The sequence below is a fragment of the Microtus oregoni genome, unplaced genomic scaffold (genome assembly GCF_018167655.1).
Source record: "Microtus oregoni isolate MIOR12 unplaced genomic scaffold, Mior012 000077F_ref0000221, whole genome shotgun sequence".
Classification (NCBI taxonomy): domain Eukaryota; kingdom Metazoa; phylum Chordata; class Mammalia; order Rodentia; family Cricetidae; genus Microtus; species Microtus oregoni.
In genome coordinates, this window is record NW_024544029.1 from 539,241 (window position 1) to 552,905 (window position 13,665).

Sequence of the window (13,665 nt, forward strand, 5' to 3'; positions counted from 1 at the left end):
GTCTCGGCTGGTACATGGATGTTGGACTTAGGAGACTGTATATAATCGTGGACTGTTATGAAGACAAGCCTGGTGACAGACCATGGGAGTATGGGACAAGTAGAAGAGGAGATTCTTAAATAAGATAGTCACCAAGCATAGTCACAAACACAAGAGAAGGACAAAATGTGCTTGCTGATAGGGAAGCCGAGAAAGTGCAACATCTAAAGACCATGGCTTTATGCAGTCAAGATCCCTAGTAAACTAAAGCCCAGGGAGTTCCTGGAGCTGGCAGTGGTGAGTGCCATGAACCTTTGCCAGAATAATTACAGTATTGTCTTTGCATGAGAATATTAGATTTCAGGGAGTGGGCATGGTGATCATTTTTTTTTCATGAAGTCTGGATAAAAAGACAAGGGCAAGGAATGTAGTTTAAGGGCTTGAAAACAAGCAAGCATTGTTTTTAGGGTTAACGAGATTTTTGAGGCAGAGGAAAAAGGCTGAGGAGAAAGGGAGAGATTGAGTGTACAGAAGAGAGAAAGGATAGCTGTAGCAAGTTCCTAAGAGACTGGATAGTGCTTCCTAAGGGGCATCAGGTGGGGCCTTTTCTGAGAACAGTTTGGCATCCTTTGAGAAACAAGAGAAGGAAGAAGGAGTGCCTGTGAAAGTAGAGAGTGGATGAGTGTGAGTGGGCACGAAGCTGAGAGGAACCATGTTTAATGACCATTGTCTGTCACTGAGTCTGGGCTAAAGATCATATCCTGAGAGTAAAGAGACCTCCTAAGAGTTTTGAGGTGAACATTGACATAGTTACTGAGGAGGACAACGACAGCCCTCACTATATGGCTGTTCCAGGCAGTGGCAGCTAGAATTGGAGATCATGGTCCGTGCACTGTGTGGTTGTCAACTTAGTCCTGTTAGCCTTCCTCTCCTCACAGCAATCAGTGAGCACAAACTGTAGTTCTGAACTAGAGTTGGGGTTTTTCAGAGGAAATGTAAAGCACATGTAGAATGTACAGGAAATGAGGGTGTTGGGAAAAAGTCTGGTCGGGGAATTGGAGTGAATCAGCAATGCTGGGGACGGAGTTGGTATATGAGAGGATGTGAGGTGGGGAGAGAGGTGAACGGCTGAAGGAAGCCTCATAGGGCTCAGGGAGCAGCTAGGGAAAAGGGAGATCTAGAAATATAGAGTCCCATGCAATAAGGTATTGTTTGTGCCCTATCCCCTATCAATTGGGCCAGTGCTTATTTAAGAGTAGTATGTTCCAGGCACTGTGGTGTCTTAGTGCATTTTCTGTCGCTGTTAAAAGAACACCTAAGACAAGATGATTTATAAAGAATAGAGATTATCTTACTTCATGATTTCAGACACTGAGAAATCCTGTAGCATTGTAAGCCATCTTAGCTTTTGAATAGCTCATGCTGCTTTGTAATGCTGAGAGCAATCGGACATGTACAAAAGAGACAAATCATGCAGAGTGTGTTCATTTTATAACAACCTATCTCATGGTTACTAATCCAGTCTTGAGAGAATTAACCCAGTCCCCTGGTATTAATCTTCCCTAACAACTTAATCATCTTTTAAAGGCCACAGCATCGCTCAGTGCTATTGACACAGGAACAAGATTTCTATGAGTTTTTTAGGGGTATCTAACTATGTTCAAATCATAGCAGTATGCACAGAAACACAATGACAGAAAAGAGAACCATGGTCTCCGCTTCACTGCAGTGTATAGGTGATGAGGTATACACAGAGCAGTCAATGGATTGTTTGGGTCTGCGTCTTCTATAGTTGTGTAGTCTCAGTGAGAACAGTGTAGGCTGTAATTTTCCCATCAGTCTTTCATTCGGCAGAAATAATTTACTATGTATTCCTTCAACCATGAATATAAAGAAAGGTGAAGGAAATAAAGTTTTCATTTGGACTATTTAAGCTTCATTCTTGTATGACTTATCAGCTGTCTTCTGTCTGGTCAGATAATACTAGTATGTTAATAATAACTTCTGGAATATGCAATGCCTACAGAGAAGTTCATTTCTCACTTACTTAAAGCAAGCCCTGAACATGGCAAGGACTTTTGTCCAAAGCACAGGCTCAAGAACTTAGGGAAATGTTGATACAATACTGGGAATTTTCACATTTTTTTTCTCTGTTGCTAAAGCATGTTAGACATCTCAGGTGTGCAGAATATCCTGAGCTAATCCCGTGCATTTGCAGTTGCCTATTCTACCCTCACGCCTTTGCAGCCTGGTTGGCAGTGTTGTCTCTGGCTACTTCCTTGGCACCAGCACCCTGTGTAAGGTGGTACAGTTTATCCATATTGTTTGTACTCAGTAAAATACTGGCAAACGGAATCCAAAACACATTAAAAATCATATACCATGATCAAGTTGGCTTCATTCCAGAGATGCAGGAATGGTTCAACATACAAAAATCTGTTAATATAATCCACCATATAAATAAACTGAAAGTAAAAAAAAACATATTATCATCTCATTAGATACTGAAAAAGCCTTTGACAAAATCCAGCACCCCTTCATAATATATATTCTGGAGATATCATGGACACAAGGAACATGCCTAAACACAATAAAAGTAATATAGGGTAAACCAACAGTCTACATTAAATTAAATGGAGAGAAATTTGAAGCAATTTCACTAAAATAAGAAACAAGACAGGCTGTCTACTCTCTCCATTTATATTCAATACAGCATTTGAAGTTCTAACTAGAAGAATAAGGTAGCAAAAGGAGATCAAGAGGAAACCAATTGGAAAGGAAGAAGTTGAACGCTCATTATTTGCAGATGATATGATAGTATACCTAAGTAATCCCAAAAATTATACTGAGAAATGCCTACAGCTGATAAACATCTTCAGTAATGTGGCTGGATACAAGGTTTACTCAAAAAAAATCAGTAGCCTTCGAATTAATAAATGATAAAGGGCTGAGAAAGAAATCAGAGAAACAATAGCTTTTATAAAAGCCACAAATAAAATATCTTGGGGTACTCTAACCAAACAAGTGAAAGATCTGTATGACAAGAAGTTTAAGTCTCTGAAGAAAGAAATTGAAGAAGATATCAGAATATGGAAAGATCTCCCATGCTCTTGGATAGGTAGGATCAACATAGTGAAAATGCCAATCTTACCAAAAATCAATCTACTTGAATCTATGCAATCCCCATCAAAATTCCAACATAATTCTTCACAGACCTCAAAAGGACAATGTTCAACTTCACATGGAAAAGCAAAATATCCATGATAGCTAAAACACTCCTATATAATAAAGGAACTTCTGGAGGTATTGCCCTCCCTGACTTCAAGCTCTTCTATAGAGTTATAGTAATAAAAACAGTATGGTATTGGCATAAGAATAGACAAGTGGACTATTGGAATAGAAACAAAGACTGTGGTATAAATCTACATAGTTAGGAACACCTAATTTTTGAAAAAAACCAAAATTCCACAATGGGAAAAGAGAAGGCTTCTTTAACAAATGGTGCTGGCATAATTGAATTTTCTCATGTAGAAGAAAGCAAATAGATTTGTATCTCTCATGCTACATAAAACTCAAGTCTAGCCAGGCGGTGGTGGTGCACGCCTTTAATCCCAGCACTCAGGGTGCAGAGACAGGCAGATCTCTCTGAGTTTGAGGCCAGCATGGTCTACAGAGTGAGTTACAGGAGAGGCTACAAAGATACAGAGAGAAACCCTGTCTTGAAATGAAAAAAAAAAAACAACACACAAAAACTCAAGTTCATGTAAATCAAAGACCTTAACATAAGTCCGGTTACACTGAACCTGATAAAAGAGAAAACTGGAAGTTGCCTTGAACACATCAGCACAGGAGACAACTCCTGAACATAGCACCAGTACACAGACACTAAGAGCAATGATAGATAAATGGGTACTCCTGAATCTAAAAAGCATCTGAAAGGCAAAAGACACTGTCAATAAGACAGAGCAGCAGCCTATAGAATGCGAAAAGAACTTCACCAACCTCACATTGGTCAGATGGCTGATAACCAAGATATATAAAGAACTCAAGAAACTAGACATCAAAACACCAAATAATGCAATTAAAAATGGGATACAGAACTAAACAGAGCATTATCAACATAAGAATATCAAATGGCTAAGAAACACTTAAAGAATTATTCAGTATCCTTAGATATCAGGAAAATGCAAACCAAATCAACTCTGAGATACCATCTTACACCTGTCAGAATGACTAAGACAAAATAAACCTCTAACAACAGGCTATGTTGGAGAGGATATGGAGAAAGGGGAATAGTCCTCTACTGTTGCTGGGAGTCCAAACTTGTACAGCTACTTTTGAAATCAGTATGGCAGTTTCTTAGAAAATTGGGAATCAGTCTACCTCAAGACCCAGCAATACCAACGTTGGGCATACACCCATAGAATGCTCAATCATGTTCAACTATGTTCATAGCAGCACTATCCATAATAGACAGAACCTGGAAGCAACCTAGATACTCCTCAATAAAAGAAAATATGGTACATTGACACAATGTAGTATTACTCAACAGTAAAAGCAATGACATCATGAAATTTGCAAGCAGATGAATGGAACTAGAAAAATCCATCCTGAGTGAAGTAACCCAGACCCAGAATAACAAATATAGTATGTACTCATAAGTGGATATTAGATATAAAGCAAGATAACCATATTACAGTCCACAACTCCAGAGAATCTAGGCAACAAAGAGAACCCTAAGAGGTATGCATGGATTTTCCTGGGAATTGGAAATAGATGAAATATCCTGGGTAAACTAGGGATGGGGGGGTGGAGGCAAGGAAATAGGGGAGGGGAACATGAGGGATATGGTTGGTTGAGTTGGGAGCAGGGTGGAGGGGGAGAGTAGTGAAAGAGATACCTTGATAGAGTGGGTCATTTTGGGGTTAGGTAGAAACCTGGTGCCAGGGAAACTCCCAGGAATCTACAAGGATGACCCCAGTTAAGACTCCTGGCAGTAATGGAGAGGGTGGGTGCCTGAACTGGCCTTCTCCTGTAATCAGATTGGTGACAACCCTAATTTTCAACAGAGAGCCTTCATCCAGTAACTCATGGAAGCAGATGCAGAGATCCACAGCCTAGCACTGGGCTGAGCTCTGGAAGTCCAGTTGATCCAAGAGGGAGGAGGCATTGTATGAGCAAGGAGGGGTCAAGATTATGATGGGGATACTCACACAGACAGCTGACCTTATCTAGTGGGAACTCATGGACTCTGGACTGACAGCTAGGGAGCCTACATAGAATCCACCTGGGCCCTCTGCATGTGGATGATGGTTGTGTAGCTTGGTCTGTTTGTGGGCCTTAGCAGTGGGGTCAGGACCTGTCCCTGGATCATGAGTTGGTTTTTGGGAACTTATTCCCCATACTGGGATGCCTCACCCAGCCTTGATGCAGGGAGAGGTGCCTGGTCCTGCCAAAACATGATATGACATGCTTTGCTGACACCCATGCAAGTCCTGCCTCTTTCTGGATGGAGGAGGAGTAGATGGCAGGGGGGGGGGTGGAAGAGATGGGAGGTGAGAGGAGGGAACGGCAAGAGAGGAGAAAGGGGAAACTATGGTTGGTATGTAAAATAAATAAAAAATTTAATAAAGAAGAAAGCATTTGGGATTTCCTCAGATACAGTATTTGTGGGAAAGAATCACTGTTATTATGGTACATGTGTTTGCATAAAAGTTCCAGGCCTTTACATAAATCAAATGTTTTTAAGAAGGCAAATATAAAAACATTCTGTGCATGGCTTGGACTTTGCCATCAGTATGCAGTTGCTATGTTATTACAGAAAACAATGTTAACATTTGCTTGATTAAAAAGCCACTGACCCTGAAAAAAAATCCGAGCTTGAGAACCATGCAAGTTCTGAAAACAATTGTAAAACATTTCAAAATGCTTTAAGGATACTTAAATTTTATACTGGGCCCCACCCAGAGCTCTCTTTGGCTGCACATGGCCTGTGGGTTGCAGACATGCGTGATAGGCACCTCCAGCTGACTTTAACTCTTGTAAGCCCTCAGTACCACCTTCACCTCCACACATAATGGTCTGGATGCCACTTGAATAACTAAGCTTCATTTTTCAATTGCTTTGTCATAATGAAGGTGATAGTCCATATAGAACAAGATTATGAAAATAAGTGTGCATATAGATTTATAAAGATATATAGGATCAAACTAAAACTATTTTTTGATTACATCAGAAATAGATCTCTCTTAGTGATGTCTTTGCCTCTATTGTTCCATGAATCCTCTTGTCGCAGAGGTATCCCCTGAGATTCACTGAGTAGAAGGTATTAGAAGGCTGTAGATTCTGTGGTCTGTAGCAGTGGTAACACACACTAGCCCTGTGTCTGTGAGTTTCATATCTGTGGATCAGTTAACAATGGATATAAAATATTTGAAAAACATTGCACCTGTACTGAACACATGCATGATTTTCTCCCCTGATCATCCTCCCCCTCAGCAATGCAGCAGCTGTTTCCACAGCTTAGGGATTATAGGTAATCTAGACATGACTAAGAGTGCATGAGAGGATCTATGTGGGGTACATGCCAATGCCATGCTACTTTACAGACATGAGCGTTCATGGGTTTTGGTACTTGTGGAAGGTCCTGAAACCCAATCCGATGTCAATTTATTGCCCAAGGAAAAATGCACTAGGAAAAAATGAGGTGACTACCATTAATCTTTATACCAAGAGAGTAATTATTATGTCACTGGTGTTCTGGGTAAACAATGTGCTTGGTCACCCTGTAGGGCAGGGACCGTGTTTTCATCAGACATCCTTCTGTACCTTCGAAGTTCTGGGTTTGATCAGATTGTATGGGAAAGTCATTTTTGGGGTTGATGGCAGCCCATGTATACATGTTTCTGGCATTTGGTGGCTATTTGTTGAGTTGGGAGATTTTATGTGACTTGACTCATCGCTCTCATCGGCTGTGTCACCCCAGGGCTGAACGTGTGTTGTGCTCTTCCCGGTGAAGTCCTCACCATGTTAACCTGCCATTTCACCCTCATGTCTCTAAAGCCTGGAATTACTGCCAGCCAGTCAGCTTGTTGATGACGGTGTGATGGGTCCTGTCACATTTCCATTTTTACTAACTTTGCATTATTTCAGGGAGCGCATAGTCAATTCACAATGTTTTATTTGCCGAACACTCTTAAATCACCAGTGTGAAAATCAATTTATTAGTGAATTTTTGACATAAATAGACATTGAAGAAGAAATTCATATTTAGAGTCTTAATGGAATTCTGATTGCAAGTCCTCACGGCTCCTCATGGCTTGCTGCATTAAATGTACAGGGCTTTGCAGCTGAAAAGACATGCAGCACAGAGAACCCTCAGAGACAGTCCATGAATGGAATTGAGGCCACATCTTCACTCATTCCCAGTGCTGTTTGACACTCAATGTTTGTTTGCTCACTGCTACATCTCTGACAGCTAGGACTTTGTCTGGCATACAAAAGGAATGTTTTAGATATACGTCTTTAGTGAATAAACTAATATTTTTATCATTTCTTTTAAGATGTTTATGTTCTTTTTTTTTTTTTTTCCGAGACAGGGTTTCTCTGTGTGACTGCCCTGACCGTCCTGGAACTCACTCTGTAGACCAGGCTGGCCTCCAACTCACAGAGATCCATCTGTCTCTAACTCCCAAATTCTGGGATTAAACGTGTGCGCCACCACCACCTGGCTATGTCACGTATTTTTAGCAGTTACGTTTCCTTTTGAAATCTTCGTGAGCATGTGTGTGTTTGTGTGTTCACATGTGCACATGGAGGTCAGAGTCAACTCTTGGATCTGGTAACATCAAATGTTTCTCAGGACCTGTCCCCTTGTTTGTTTGGGACAGGTCTCTTGCTGGGAACCAGTTCTTGCTGATTAGCTTAGGCTGGCTGACCAGTGATATGCCTATGATATCCCAGAGATAAGGAAATGCCTATCTCCATCTCACTAGCATGAACCAGGTACCCAGCTTGTGTGTGTGTGTGTGTGTGTGTGTGTGTGTGTGTGTGTATGTGTGTGTGTGTGAGCATGCCTTCTTTTTCCTTTTATCTTTGTTTGGATTTCCCGCCTGACTCTATTCTACCTGCCTATTGGCCAAATCTCTATTTTACATCTAAATAAACTCTTTGAACCTCTCCTAGACTCTTGTGGATTCACATAACATTTCCCAGTTCCCAAGTGACACCTAATATGCTCTTTTAACCAAAGTAAAAATGAGGAGCAAGTTTAGTAGTTAAATCTTGGAATTTTAATGTTTATTTTTATTTATGCATTATGTGTATGTGGGTACCCGTGGAAGCCAGGAAGAGGGACATCAGACTCCCCAGAACTGGAGTTAGTGGCTGTGAACCACCCGACATGGGTGCTGGAAAGCAAACTTGGGTTCTCTGTGAGAGCAGTAAGGAATCCTAAGTGCTGAGCCATCTCTCTAGCCACAAATAGGTGAGTCTTAACAGCCCTTTCTCTGTTTATAAGCTGTCCCTAGCAAGATCATTTCAGGTGGAAATAGTTGTGTGTGTGTGTGTGCGTGTGTGTGTGTGCGTGTGTGTACATGAGTATAGGGGGCCACAGAGCCAGAAAAAGATATCGAATTCCTGTGGAGCTGGAGTTCTAGGTGGTTGTGAGGAGCCTGACAGGTGTACTGGAACTGAGCAAGGGTTTTCTGTAAGAACACTATGTGGTCCCAGCTGCGGGCCACCTTCAGCCTTCTACTCCATTGTGTGGCTCTTCTATCCACACATCCCCTTGCTCACTGACTAGATAAACTTTTTGAAGAATGGAAATAACTACACCAGACAAAGTTCATTTTTAGAGAGGCTTACTTTCACAATTTTTCTTCTCTTGGGTTTTATATGTAGAAAAAATCATACTTATCTCTCAGAATACTTGTATTCATAAATTTAAACATTTTCTGGAACACTTCTGGTATTAATAATTTTTATCTCGGTGTTTATGCTAATATATATTTCTTTTCCCTAAATTTTAACACTTTATCTTGTCTCTCTTTTTTATCATTTGTTTTTGTAAATTGGATTCTGTGGATCAGAATGGAAATTATATTTTCCCATAAGCACACTGCTCTCTGTGACACACACGTGACCTTCTCTCTCACACAAATACAGCTGCATGAACTTTTAAGAGGTAGGAGGGTGGCTAAGTCCTCTGTGTCTGATGACAACATCTTTGTTTTTTCTTGACACGTCCCTGAAGAAACTGTGTCCCCTTGCAAGCGGAGCTGGCCGTGGTATGAAGAATGGGTGTCCAGAAGCCAAAGGAAACCATGTAGAACTTACTTATCATCCTTTCGCCATCTGCCTTAAGTAGTTTCAGTGTGAACCAGAGCACATTTATGAAATAAAATGCAGCAAGGGTGGTATTCCAATTTGTCCTCATGCCAGTGTAATATATAATTCCTGGGTAGTGGTTCTCACATTAATACCACTTTCTAGGGGGAAACTAGTTGTCTTGAATTTTATTTGCCGTTCTTTCCTCATATAAAAACTAAAAGGCATTCTACAATGGGCTTCCCCAAAGGTATTCCTGTGGTTGAAATAAAGCAAGGCTATATGAATTTCAGTTGCCAGTGGACATTGTCTCATAATATTTCTGTTTCAGGCCAGTTGCTCCGGTTAAAAATGTTTCGTGAAGACCATGGATCGTGGATGACAATGTTCTTCAGCACCATCCTGTTCCTCTTCCTCTTCTCTCACATATATAACACGGTTCTTCTGATGGATGGCAACATGGGGTGAGTTATTGTCCCCCTTGTGCTGTGCTGAGGGGTGTATGTAACATTCTCCGAAGAACTCACCCAGCGTCTTCAGTTCTTCCAAACTTGCCCTCTGCAAGACACTGTGCCCTAAAGAGAGATAATTTGTGTTTGTCTTACTTAAGACATTTAGAACCTTTCTTTCTTCCTTTTAGTAAGATGAAGCATTTTTATAACACCGAGGCTTATTCCTTACTTTTAAAACCTTTTTGTGGTATAGTTTAAAGGTAGATACCAATTTTATTATAGTGGGAGAGAAGAGGGAGTCAGGAAGCCTAATGGGTGTAGCGGGGCTGTGATGGGCTCCAGGTTTGCAACTCATGATCCATATCTGGTGTGATAGCATCAAAACAAACAAACAAACAGCACCTCTTTTGGGCAGTTTCTACAGAGAGGAACTGGTTAAGGCAAACTCCCTGAATCAATGCAGATGGAACACCACCACCCTTAGATCACAGCAGCGGGGAGATTTGCTGTGACCTCACTGTAGAGTTTCTTCCAACTTTCTTCAGTTCTGTGGTTGCAGAGAGAAGCACAGCGGTCAGCTTTTTAGCACAGCATCCTCTAGCTTTGCTTTCGGTTGAGTTGAAAGGCAGAGCGCTGGAGGTTGGTTTATCTTACAGTCTTAAGGAGTAGATGGGTAGCAACAACAAGCCGCTTACAATTAGGCATTGAGAAAATTGCTAGGGAAGGTGTCTAGCCCCCTCACTAGATTGTGGCCTCTCTCTCTCTAGGTTGCAGGTTAGCTATGATCACTTGTTTCTATCATGTGAGGTGGTTTGGATACTGTATACAGACTTTGGCCACCATTGAGTTGGAGATGAAGCCCATTTAGCATCTTCTTTTTTTTTTTTTTTTCCCACTGTAAAGGGGCTGACTAGCCGTAGAAAAGCAGATGTTTCACAAGGATTATACTTTATAGTAGCAACATCCCTGAATGACTTCAGATCAAATGTTCAGGTCTTGGAACACTATTGTGTTGTCATAATTATTTTTTTATATCCAAATAATGACACTGACAGTGGGTTTATTTTTGACAATGGAGTTACAGGTTCTCACTTGGGCTTCTCAGAATACTCCTCAGCTTTGATTCTGGGATAACAGTGTATAGTGATAACTTGGAATTTCCTAAGGTGGTCAGAGGGCTCCCTGCAAGACTTTGTACTTTAAAAGCACTGGATGGAGTCTGATGTGATAGCACAGGCCTATAATTCCAAGCACCTGGGAGCCTGAGGCAGGAGGACGGATTGTGTTTTTATATGGAACTCATAAGGCCTGTGTTAAGGATTTAAATGATGATATCGAGATATAAAAATAGCAAATTGAATGCAGTAACATGCACAGAGTAAAACACTCAGCAGCTAAATCAAAATAATCCTAAAGAGAGCATGCAGCTGCTGAGAACTTAGCGGCAGGCATGAATTATCCCAGTTCTAAACCTCACACTGACCCTGTGCAATTGCTGTTAATCCCACCAGTCGAGAATAAGACCACTACCAAAATTCAAAGCCAAATTTGAAGCAAGCTTTAATTACTGGCCTGGTGGATGAGCTTTGGCTAGGTCCATCTCCAGGTTTCCAGAAGATGAGCCTGAATCAGTGTTTACAGCAGCTTCAGTATTCCATCAGGTTCAATCAGGGGCAAGCGTACATCCTGATGTACCTCCAGCCTGCATCCAATCAGGGGCAAGCGTACATCCTGATGTACCTCCAGCCTGCATCCAATCAGGGGCAAGCGTACATCCTGATGTACCTCCAGCCTGCATCCAATCAGGGGCAAGCATACATCCTGATGTACGTCCAGCTTGCATCCAATCAGGGGCAAGTGTACATCCTGACATATTTCCTGCCTATGAACCTCCTGCTCAAGAGTGATTGAACACATCCGGTGCAGATGTGTCAAACAAATTTGCTGAGGGGAGTGAAAACACGTGGCTTGTCATCTCCCATAAACAACAGCCTCCAGCATTTGAGGAACTGTCTGTTCTTGGGCAAGAGTCTTGCAGATCAGAGACATTTTTGTTTCATGAATCTCTTAGGCATAGTAATTAAAACTTAAGCTGTAACTTTGGCTGTCATAATTGTCTCCATTTTATGGATCAGTAAACTGAGGATTGCCCAAAGTTATGTTCAAGTTGATTCCCCACTCAAGAGTATAATAGAGTGGTTGACCTATTAAGTAGCAAATTTTAAGGAACCATCACCTGAAAGGCCAGCAGACAAGCCCCTAAAGACTGGTTCAGTGACTCGAATTTACTGCATCCCTTTGAGTCTTCTCCACACTTTAATCTTTCAAGCTGACTTTGATAATCAAAAGAAATAGGAGGTATGTGTAGTTGTTAAGTGAATAGTTTAAATGAATGCATTATTAGAGATTATGGAATCTTTGAACTCTCCAGTGATCTGTCTCACGTTTGCTAGGAAAGAGTCTTCCACTGAGAGAATGCCTTTAAAAATGTCACTTAAAAAAATACACAGCAAGGGACAAATTGTTTAACTCTACTAACTTAAAACCTCAGAGGGCCATTTCCAAAGGATGCGTGAGCTTTTAGCATGTGTGCCATGTGACTGAGCGAGTGTTTCAAAGCCAGTTTGTAGATTTGGTGGACAAACACATTCTCAGGAAAATGGGCACTGTTGTGCTTCTGGGGTTCTCCAGGATGCATGAGTAGCTGAGGAATTGATTCGTCCTATGTAGGGCAGGGAATGATAGAGTATGAGAAGGACTGGGGACATGTGGACATCACAGGAGACTGGCTCATGCTGGAGGATTGCTGCTAGCAGGCTTCTTCACACTGAATCTGGTTTGCATGGAGGGTTCCAGTCTGCCCTGGCTTAGGGATGCTTCTGGTAATGTTGGCCTAGACCCAATCCCAAAGTGTTTTCTGAACCCAGGAAATCTAATGTGGCCACTAGACTTGTATTCATATGTTTTGGGACTCCCTAGAATGAATGCTTTGATGAGACTATGTGATATGGGATATCCTTCTGTATATGTATTGCTTTTATTGGTTGACTGAATAAAGCTCTTTGGGCTAATGACCTTGCAGAGTAAAGCCAGGCGGGAAATCAGAACACACACACACACACACACACACACACACACACACACACACACACACAGAGAGAGAGAGAGAGAGAGAGAGAGAGAGAGAGAGATAGTTGGTGGAGACAGAGAGATGCCGTGTAGCTTCTGAAAAAGGCAGAAGCCATGTAGCTGCCGAAGGAGGACATACTGAAACCTTAGGAACCTTACTAGTAGGCCGCAGCCTCATGGTGATACACAGATTGATAGAAATGGGTCAATTTAAGGTGTAAGAGTTAGTTAATAAGAAGCCTAAGCTATTGGCCAAGCAATGTTGTAATTAATATAGTTACTTTGTGATTATTCAGGTCTGAGCTACTGGGAAATTAAAGAGCAATCTCTGTTTACAACAAGGTGCTAAACATCAGTAATGTTCCAGAGATTAAAAAAAGGGGAGGCATTTCTATCTTGGTCTGCTTTTAGAAATTTCCAATTTAGAACTGAATAAAAATTAAGTATAAACTGAGGCCCATGATTCCATGATTTACAGAGAATAAACCCTGGCCAGAACTTACTTGATAAGAGGTAAATTGCCTGACTCCTCTTTTTGCCCAGTTGAATCCCTGAAGCATACAGTGATTCCTAAGGTTTTGGGCATCTTTGGGGAGCAGACTAAGGGGCAGTGAGAGAGACAAAAGGCTAATGAGCTTCCAGGACCAAAAGGGCAGAGATTCAGACCGTGGGGAAACATCGTCTCCATGCTTTTCTCTCTCTACTCCCTACATCTCACAGCACCCAAATCCTGCCTATCACGAGTCCCCATTCTGTGCATGCTCCAGGTTGTAGTAAG

The 13,665-nt window shown here is 41.5% G+C and overlaps 1 protein-coding gene across 2 annotated transcripts in view; it reads left to right on the plus strand.

Annotated features, from left to right (window-relative positions):
- Tmem117 (transmembrane protein 117) overlaps positions 1 to 13,665 on the plus strand; it is a 425,555-nt gene that overhangs the window by 76,373 nt on the left and 335,517 nt on the right. Inside the window, exon 3 of one of the 2 annotated variants that reach the window (XM_041642710.1) lies at positions 9,638 to 9,770. In XM_041642710.1, the coding sequence (XP_041498644.1) occupies positions 9,638 to 9,770 (133 nt within the window). Of the gene's footprint in view, positions 1 to 9,637; positions 9,771 to 13,665 lie in introns of those variants that run through there. The other variant, XM_041642711.1, reaches the window with a different exon arrangement.